At 43.4% G+C, this 10,493-nt stretch overlaps 1 protein-coding gene across 6 annotated transcripts in view; it reads right to left on the bottom strand.

Annotated features, from left to right (window-relative positions):
• Positions 1-218: 218 nt before the first annotated feature.
• The window catches only part of RARA (retinoic acid receptor alpha), a 143,910-nt gene continuing 133,635 nt past the window's right edge, over positions 219-10,493 (bottom strand). For all 6 annotated transcript variants that reach the window (XM_077252391.1, XM_077252392.1, XM_077252393.1 and 3 more), the window contains 5 exons: positions 7,813-7,973; positions 6,536-6,712; positions 5,538-5,742; positions 2,766-2,924; positions 219-1,817 (listed from right to left, as the gene is read on the bottom strand). In XM_077252391.1, coding sequence (XP_077108506.1) covers positions 1,609-1,817; positions 2,766-2,924; positions 5,538-5,742; positions 6,536-6,712; positions 7,813-7,973 — 911 coding nt within the window. In that variant the 3' untranslated portion in view covers positions 219-1,608. The remainder of the gene's footprint in view (positions 1,818-2,765; positions 2,925-5,537; positions 5,743-6,535; positions 6,713-7,812; positions 7,974-10,493) is intronic.

The following is a 10,493-nucleotide window of genomic DNA, read 5'->3' as shown; positions in this document are numbered from 1 at the left end:
TGCTGCCATGCCATGATGGTTGCAATTATTAATGCCACCGGCTTCTAGTAGGTGCTTCTGCAGTGGTCTCTTAGCTGAGGTCCTGCAGCTATTGGGAACTGCAACTCCCAGCCTGATGATTGTCAGAAATGAGAACAGCTCTGGAGGCTCATCTCGCAGACCATTGTCCCACACAGCACTTTCCATATCCTCTGAAAGCACCCACTACAATCAGAAAGTCAAACAAACAAGTTTGTTTTAATATAAAGATAAACGTTTGTGCAGAAGTTAGACAGAAACTTGAGGGAAAAAACCTTCAAAGTAAAACAAAAAAAAAAAAAAAGAAAAACTTTTTTTTCACATAAAAAAACGTTCACATCTCATTTATTTAATGTTTTTTTTTATAGCCTTTTTTTCTCCTTTTTTTTTCTTTTTTTTTTTATATTTTTAATTTCAAAGAAAAACACCTCACCCCCCTCTTGAAAATTTCTGCTGGTGTGTAGAGGTGTAAGAACGGCAAGATCTGTTGGAGGAGGTAAAAGGTGGGGGAGTAAAGGAGATCGCAACGTTTAGTGGTTAACAGAAAATATGTGAGACCAGTGATACTGTGCAGCTGGTACAGAATAACTATGAATATGGCTTCTATCCCCAAGGTACTAAAGTCATAGGGATAGCCATTAAATTGCAGTTCAATCCTTCCATGTGGTCAGCAGTAGCGGGGGGCCCTCCACTTCCAAATGAAAGCACTCCACTTTCCAGCAGAAAGCACTCTGCCATTAAATGCGCTTTGCGCCCTGGTAAGGGTGTTGATGCTTCCCACTAGGATGCCCAATGTCCAAGCAAACCGCCATACTTTTCAGCCTAGATGTCCATAATCACATTTTAAAATATCTTAAAAGGTTCTTCCGTGGACTAAAATCAAGGGGGGGGGGGGAAATGTAGCAAAAATATATATATACAATTTTTAATTTCTCGTTTTTTGTTTTTTTTTTCCACCAATTTATATAAGATCCTAAAATGCATCATTTTTTTTCCAGTTACAATACCTCAAGCTGCACGGATATTATCCTATGTAAAGATCCAGAAATTGCTGTACAAACAGCCAATCAATTTTAAAAGCAGAGTGCTTTGGGGGTGCAAAATGGCAGTGAGTGGAGTTAATGAACCAGCATAATTCTCCTGTGTGAAGTGGCATTTAAACGGTCACCTCTTAAACAGTCTCAAAATGTCTCTTAAGCCACCCCCCCACCTCAATCACACAGACACGGTGCGAGATTCGGCTCAATCTTAGTCTTTTTCCGAGTCCATTCTCCATGCTGTGGGTGTAAGAAGAGTGCTGTCCAGAGGCACAAGGTTGAATCTTGAGGAAACATCCATGCCCGGACAATCCTCTCTCCTGAAGAGACCATGTCCCAGGACTAAATTCAGCACAGTGATGATTCCCGGTTGAGGTTTAAAGAGAGTACAGTGGAAAGGTAAAGCATGGTACAGTGAAGGCGATCCAAAGGAAGTACATAAGGACGTACAAGAGAAAGTGGAGGTTTGGTAGAGGTAAAAAGTGAAGAGTAGCAGAAAAGTCTGTGCATGAGCTGGTGAGTCTCTGTGCCATGTTGCCTTGCTGGCAAAGGGTCAAGGTGAGTGTGTCGAAGGGCTGCTGTGAGTCGAGCTAGGAGAAAGGCTAGGACTGCAGCTCCCAGGGGGGACAGGAGTAGGCGGCAGCGTACTAGGAGAGGCTGCCCCTAAGTTGTCTAAGCCTTCAGAGTTCTCTAGCATCTCCTGGATGAGAGGAGGCATGGATCCTGGGATCTCCATCTTCAGAGTGATCACACGCTCAGCACCTGCACAGTTAAAGGGAAATGTTAGCTCAGTGATGTATGCGTTTATGCACAGCTTACCAGGCATTATGGGACTTATGTGATCTATGTATCTCCCACAAGATAATGTCTTCTTGGACCCCCAGTGATTAGCTGTGTTCTGTAAGCAAGTATTCAGCTTCCATGCAGTGCCAACACAAGGAAATAAAGTAAAAGATAGGGCTCGATTCATCATTTACAATTATTTTTTAAGTCATTTTTCTTTCTTTTTTTTTTTTGTTTTCTGGTATTTGTTGTCATTTTTAATGAAAGTAGGAACAATGTTGTCGATTTACTGCGACTTGCATTGAATACGTAAGTCTTAATGAAAGGCTTGCTGGAGTACAATGTGTGCACACCATTTAATGGATATGGCAAATCTTTGCTGTGGTGTGCGCCTTGCTAGAAATGCTGCCCCAGTTAGGGACTGTAGTGGCATTTCTGGCGTAAGAAATGCCATCAGTGCTAGTTAATTTTACAGGCCAAGCTTATCCCACCATCGCCTAGATCAGCCCACTTTGGAGCACATGGACGAATCTGATGTGAAAATGACGAAAAGTCACAACACTCCGTGTTGAGAAAAAATACTTTGGTGAATCTGCTCTATTGTCTATTGTGTATTGCAATCAATAGTCAACATAGTCCTCCAGAGACACTCTGTAGCTGCTGTCTACTCTGGCCAACTGGGTTCCCCTTCCAAGTGCACCCCATGTGGTAATAAAGGGTCTATGGGCACGGTAAAAAAATATAATTTGGTTGTACACATGTGCCATGCACAATGGCTGACCACTTCGAGGCAAGATTATGGCTTGTGAAAAAGGTCAGAAGATGACTGAACATACATCTGTAGCCATCATCATAGATCTTGGACATCAATCCTGAGAAATGGAGCTTCCTTGGGCCGACTGTTAGAAATTATAATGGCACACGTACCCTTGGCACTGATGCTTCGCAAGTCTGTGATCTTCATTAACATTTTGGGGAACATATGGGGTTTTTTGGGTCTTCTCCTCCTGACGTAGATTTTAAGCGCCTCCAGAAGTGGTTCTTGTAACTTGTCCACCTTATCTGGCTGCTCCAGGTCTTGTCGATCTGATTAGAAACACATGATATTTTAGGTACGATTCTGATTGTATACATCCACACATAGATATGTACATATGCAAATTTAAAGAGGATTTGTCACTAGAGTTCACAATCCAAAACTGTATACATTATATGGACCTATTAGACTTGAACTTACATTGTAAAGCCAAGTCAGGATAGCTGTATAATCCTGATATTAAAGGGGTTTTCCAAGAATGTAATAACGTTGCCCCCATCACATAATTCAAACAGCAGCCTGTCCAGCCACTTGTTAAGATAGGCTGCAGATCTAAGAAACATAGTTCCCGAGAGATGCTGGAGATTGGCTGTAATAGGAAAGGAAATAAATCTTTTCCTTGGTTGAATTATTATTATTTATTTATATAGCACAATTAATTCCATGGTGCTCTACATGAGAAGGGGTAAGCACAAAGGCTTATCTTGGGGGACCCGCTGCATTTGTGCATTAGTGTTGGGACATGATGCTGCAATTATGGCTGTTTTTTTTCTCTCTCAGTGATATTCTGTGCGCAGACAGCCAGGAGATTTCTTTTCCTGTCACACATTTCTCCGGCAGGATCGGTATGTGAGTTAACTGCGAGTTAACAATACAGCTCTTCTGTAGTTGAGACACATTTCTAGGGCTCTGTTTCTTTAGACTGCAGTCTGTCCTGCCTGAAATGTGACTAGAATGGGCTACCATTTCAATGTTATTACATTCTTGAAGAACTCTTTTAAGATAAGAATTTTAAGAGTCCGGATGCAGCTAAACTCCTAAAATGCTCATTTTAATATTTGGAATGAAAACTTCCACAAAGGATTGCACAGCCATTGTGACATGGATTTTGAAAGTACATACGATTTTCATTTCGCCTCATCTCATTAAAGTGAACCTGTCACCAAGTTTGGCCGAAAAGAGATATGGCCATCACCTTTCAGGGGTGATATACAGCATTCTATAATGTTGTATATCGGCCCCCAACCCGACCTGGAAGAGAAGAAAAATAAGTTTTATTATACTCACCTGCGGGGCAGTCCGGTCCGATAGGTGTAACTGGTCATGGTCCGCCCCCTCCCATCTTCTGATGGTCCCTTGTCCTCCTGCTTGCTTCATGTGGATGATGCGTCCCTTCGTCATCCACACAGTCTCCTCGGCACAGCGCTCCTACGTAGGCGTACTTGTCTGCCCTGGGGCTCTTTGACCTTTCACAGCACCTGCGCACTGCAGTACTTTGCTCTGCCCCCAAGAGGACAGAGAAGTACGCCTGCGAAGGAGCGCTGTGCCGAAGAGACACATCATCCACACGAAGAAAGCAGGAGGACTGCATTGCAATAAGAAGGGAGGCACCGGACCAAGAAGAGCAACACCCCTCGGACCGGACTGCCCCACACGTGAGTATAATAAAACTTATTTTTCTTCTCTTACAGGTTGGGTTGGGGGCTTATATACAGCAGTATAGAATGCTGCATATCAGCCCTGAAAGGTGATGGCCATATCTCTTATCGGCAAAAACAGGTGACAGGTTCCCTTTAAATAATGTGGGCAATTTGCATTGTGAAATCTGGTAACAGATCCACTTTCAGAGAGAAAAATATTATGCTAATACTTCAAATGACCACAGGGTGGCGCTTAATACTCAGGTAATACCAAAATGTAACCTTGTACTGTATGAGAAATCTGCACACAGATAAATAGGTTATCCATAAAACTTCACATTTACATGTTTACAGCTTTTTAAACTAAGAAAGAAAAGCTCCGTACATCTGCAGGAGAGGAAGCCATTCGTTTTTTAGGACTCCTTATAACTCACTAATACAGTGTTGTGCAGTAAGTGCCTATTTGTGCTACAGACAGACAGCATTGACTGTGAAATTAAAGGAGTGTGCAAAACGACACTTTATAAAGCTCTAAAGCTGGATACAATGTCAGTCATGTGCTTTTCTCTGGACTTAACTATTTACTAGTTTTTTTAAAGTCTCCAGCTGATATATCTTCTAGCAGGACATATATTTTGCATTATTTCGGTGTTGCCTATGACTTGTCAAAGTGAGGCAGAAGTTAATAGCTCTATTTCTACCCATCATTGTGTGCCCTTGATCACCGAGTAATCTCTACCCTGTAGGTGAAATGTATGTTACCATCTGCTCTGCCATGTATCAGTTACCCGGGGCTTTGTGAGTGTCACTTATCTTCCTGTATTGCCTCTGTCACATTGGTGCAATTCATTAAATGGAGCAGTTGTTAGACAGAGTATCCTTAGAAATTAGCCTGTCTGTCAATGTCATGACAGCCTGGGTTGGGGATGCGGCCAGCAATACATTTAATTCCTGGCTGGGACAACCACCAATCCCCAGATTAGGGGACTGAAATGCCCTGTCGGAAAATGGCCACCGCTCCACTGATTCTCTGTGGAGTTGCCAGAGATAGCCGAATACAGCGCTTAGCAATTTCCGGCAGTCCCATGGAGAATCCAACAATACAGAGCCCAGTTCTTGGTATCGGTGGTTATTCAAGTAGATGATCCGCTCCGATCAAGAAATTCTCAGCTCTCCTTTCAATAGGTTATAGCTTTTAATGATACGGAAAACCCTGTACCTAAAGCTTTATACATCCCTTACCTCCGGAAATGAGACAAATGGCGCTCAGGAGGCCAGTCTCTGCATCGTCCATTTCTAGCGGTAGCAGCTGATTGGCGAAGGCAAAGACCAGATCTGTGAGAGGCCCAAAGCCTGCGTTGTGCATCTGCGTCCGGTTTAGAGTCAGCCCATCTGAGAAGGTCATGGTGTCCTGGTCGGGCGTGTAGCGTATACATATTCGTAGGATCTGTGACAGACCAAGAAAGAAATGTGAGAGAGAGTTAGAGAACAACAATTAAAAGAGAGTAAAATGAAGAGATGCAAGAGAGTGTTCACAACTGAGGGACACTGAAGAAGGAAATCCTCGTGCCGAAACCTGTAAATAGTTTCTATTAGTGCATCCCTCCATGTATCCGATAATAGACGTGAGCCACATGAAACAATAGGACTTGCGTAATAAGAGAGTGCCGGCAGAATATGCGCTGGGGCTCGCAGGAAACGGCTCGTTCATTTACATTTGTTTCGCCTGACTAGACTAAAAGCTTCATGAAGATGGTTACTAAGGATGACAGTGTGGTACACACGGGCTGCGCTGGATTTCGTAAGCAAGAACTGACCTCATAGTGGTCTTATTTCACAATCCTGTGCTGGACGCAGACATAAATCCATTATGTGAATTACATCTGTATGAGGCGGCCTCCATGGCTCGCTCTACTGGTCTGCACAATATAAGAGCGCAGGGAGCGACTCACATTAGATCACTGTCCACCAAATGATTGTTCGGGGGAAAGCTCCCTCTCCCCACTCCCACATATATTGGACAGCTCAGCTAGGTCATGAGCTTCGATGTCCTCTATGACTCCTCTGCGGGAAACCCAGAAGGCCAATCTTTCTCTTCCCCGACACAATCTTTTGTGAGAAATTTGGGAGACCCTCGTACACATTAGACTGTCAGCCAATCTGCGGATGCAGACGACATTTGTCAAATATATATGGAGGCCCAGCATGGATGTACCCCAACAACACGGCATAAAACCTACCAGGATGTCCAGGCAGGCGGCTTTAAGGAGCGTTATTTGATCGGCTATGGTGAGAGTGGTAAATCCCGGTAACTGTTTGGCAAATTCCACCGTCTTGATTATGCATTTGGTGGATAGCTCACTGAATTTATCCCATAGGTCAATGTCCAGTGAGACTCGCTCTTCTGAGCTGAAATTCTGAAAAACGGAAAGTAAAGAATAAATACATTGATAGTAAGTGAATGGAATGTGTAACTTAGGTAAAGGAATCCCCTTTACAGTGCCTCCCACATACTTTAAGGAAGTGGTCTGAAAACAAAATGTATTTTAATATTAAATGTATATTTAATGTCATAATCTAACCTCTTTCCTAATGTAATTTAATTAAAAGTCCCTATCGTTCCCTCACTACACTATTTGACTACCATATTTATTTTTTTACCACTTCCTATGATAATGCACATTTGAGAATCCCAGTGCTTGCTGTGATAGCCAATCTAGTAGTAAGTGGGCAGAGGTCCACTGCCACAGTCTCTGCACCCTCCTTGAAATGAAGCATCATCAGTGACATCAATTTCAGGGTCTGGGCTGGTCTCTGCTCTACTGCGCATGCGTAGGTTGTCAATTCTGACATACGCTCAGTAGAATCTTGTCACTGTGCAATATGCACAGTGACAGTGCGCTCACTCGCCGACTCTGATCAGAAGTAGTGAGCTGGCAAGAGAGCGCACTGTCAGTGTGTGTTGCTAGATGAATACCCAACATGCAAGAAAAGCACAGACCAGGGTCGCCCCAACAAGTAACGTTCAGACAAGCAGGTTTTTTATTCTTGGTGCATTATGGATCACACACAGACCAACTGTTGCCAGCTTCCTAGTTTACAAGAGCGATATTTTCCACACAGATCAATTGTCTGCATGGGAAAAGAAGCAGCATGCACTAGGCTGGTCCATGTAACAGGAGAGAATAGTGTATGCAATAGAAGGCAAATCATGCATTCATCCACAATACGGATGAGCACATGGAGCCAACCATATCTCACAGATTGCTAACTCTGTTAGCTCTTCATATGACTACCATGTCTGGTTTTCCACTCTGATGAAGAAACTAGCTATGGAGAAATATTATAGTATGACTCTGCTGTAGGTGCTGTTTTTCACTGTAGTGATAATGGGAGATCCCCATAATCATGGATGCCAGTATAGGAAGTGCACTGGTGTTCAGGAACTGTAAGTTATACCCCCGATTATAGGGCTCCTGGCTGGGCATAGATCATGAAGATGGAGTGTGTCACTCACTGTAGTGTATTTGCCCAACTGGCACAGTGAAGGGAAGGTTTCCTGGTGAGCTTTCCGCACTTTCTCAATCAGGTTTTCAGTCTCTGGGCTCAGCACGTAGCTCTCTGTTACTTCGGGTTTTGGGGGTTCCTTCTTTTTTTTATTGCGGTCGTTGCGTACAGCTGCAAGGAGGAGACGGAGGAGTATTGGTTAGAGATCACAGACCTGAAATAGTGACATGTGGATGCATTAAATGTCATCTGCTCGCCCTCTCAATACAGGATTACAGGATGGGAAAATAAGATCTAGGACTTAACCGATATAAATAGTCAGAGCTGGTTAGATAAAGCGCAAACTAAGTTGTTATACACTTCATATAGGAAATGTATACTGTTACGTAACGCTTTTCCGCTGTTTATGTACATTTACTAAATGTGAAATTTACCTTACATTCATTGTATGTGACAATACAGTGATTGGTGGAGCTGTCAGTCACTGACTAATTTCAGATGCTGGCGAGGTGATGCCTGATAGCCCCATAAAGAAAGATATGGCTATTAACTAGCGCATCCCTGCAACCATTTTGAGTGATAGCTGCAAAATATTAATTTCATATATAACAAAAAACACACTTGCGAATGACATCACTCTACAGCCATACAGAGAAAAACAAACTTTAAAGGCACTTGGGGACCTTCTCCCCACCCACCGCCCTAGAGTGACAGGTCTTCCCCTATACATACATGCAGGGAGAGACCTGTCACTTAAGGCGATCGGGCAGGGAGAAGCCGCTGGGGGACGCCTGTCTGACTAGTCTCCTGTGCGGCTCAGTCCCCGGGGGCTTTTAAAGTATGGCTTTTCTCTGAAACTCCGTAGTATTTTAGAGTCAAGCATACATGGCTGAAATCATACAGACCGTGACTGATACATGCTCCCCATGAGTCAGGCAGCATATATCAGCTGTCAGGTTCCTTTTAATCCCTTTTGTTATGTCTTATGTCATTGGCAGGTATATTTGAAAAATCTGATTAATATTATGCCTGTGTCAGCAGTCAGGTTCCCTATAATTAGAGGGGCTGCCCTCATAAGGAACATGTAACAGAAGAGGTAGCATTGAGGCTCAGTGGTTCGCACCATAGCGCTGGGGTCCTGGGTTCAAATCCCTCCAAGGACAACATCTGCAAAGAGTTTGTATGTTCTCCCCATGTTGTGTGGGTTTCCTCCGGGTTCTCCAGTTTCCTCCCACATTCCATAGACATACTGATAGGGAGGTTAGATTGTGAGCCCCATTGGGGACAGTGATGATGATGTTTGTAAAGCAATGAGGAATATGATGGCGCTATATAAGTGAAATAAATAAGGGACCCCTTTAACAAACACAAGCGGAAACCCACTAAGAGTAGCAGTCATTCTGGTGGACTCGAACCTTCCTTCTTGGTCATAATATAAAACGGGTACACTCCATAGGACACATGAAGCACTCTGCAACTTCTCAGCAAAATCAACTATTCTTCATGAAGCAACCCTATTAAAAAGACACTAAACCCAATCACTGAGCAATCTATTGTTCCCTGTAAGCCTCCATGTCAAGCTTGGAAGAAGTTCACCGTCATGTCCTAGTTCTGAGAACCTCCACAAATATTGCCATACACGTACGTGACAAGTATCTGCACCGCTTTATAAGATTCTCATGTTAGAAATTAAAGCATTGTAATAGTGAGTTATTATAATACCGCATATTTGGTCTCCTGGTATACACACTCAGGATAGGGTCTCTCCATCCGAAAAAACGGTCCAATTATGCTGAGGAGACTCTGATCAGAGTGGGATCCATTTTTTGAGAAGGTGGAGAGAAAAAAAAAAGTTTCTTCACCTTTCCTTTGCAGTCACTCAATAAAAAGTGGATGTGATCTGAGTGCAGAGCAATATTTTCCACCGACCCACAAACTTGCATTGCCAGTTTTGATCCGAAACTCAGAGCAAAATCGGACATTTCACTGGTTTTATTTCCTCCAACACTTGGGCTGAGAGAAAAATTGCACGTGTGCACAGCCCCATAGAATACCATGGGTATGACTACACAGCCCCATAGAATACCATTGGTATGAGTGCACAGCCCCATAGAATACCATTGGTATGAGTGCACAGCCCCATAGAATACCATGGGTATGAATGCACAGCCCTATAGAATACCATTAGTATGAATGCACAGCCCCATAGAATACCATTGGTATGAGTGCACAGCCCCATAGAATACCATTGGTATGAGTGCACAGCCCCATAGAATACCATTAGTATGAATGCACAGCCCTATAGAATACCATTGGTAAGAATGCACAGCCCCATAGAATACCATGGGTATGACTACACAGCCCCATAGAATACCATGGGTATGAGTGCACAGCCCCATAGAGTACCATTGGTATGAGTGCACAGCCCCATAGAATACCATTGGTATGAGTGCACAGCCCCATAGAATACCATGGGTATGAGTGCACAGCCCCATAGAATACCATTGGTATGAGTGCACAGCCCCATAGAATACCATTTGTATGAATGCACAGCCCCATAGAATACCATGGGTATGAGTGCACAGCCCCACAGAATACCATTGGTATGAGTGCTATCTGTCTAAACCACAGAGAGCACTCAATTTTAAACGGTTGGTGCATGAGCCCTTAATGTGTTTACGGAGTTACATT

The sequence above is a fragment of the Ranitomeya variabilis genome, chromosome 4 (genome assembly GCF_051348905.1).
Source record: "Ranitomeya variabilis isolate aRanVar5 chromosome 4, aRanVar5.hap1, whole genome shotgun sequence".
In the NCBI taxonomy this organism is placed as follows: domain Eukaryota; kingdom Metazoa; phylum Chordata; class Amphibia; order Anura; family Dendrobatidae; genus Ranitomeya; species Ranitomeya variabilis.
Note: the sequence above shows the minus strand (reverse complement) of the source record. Positions and strands in the feature narration are given on the sequence as shown.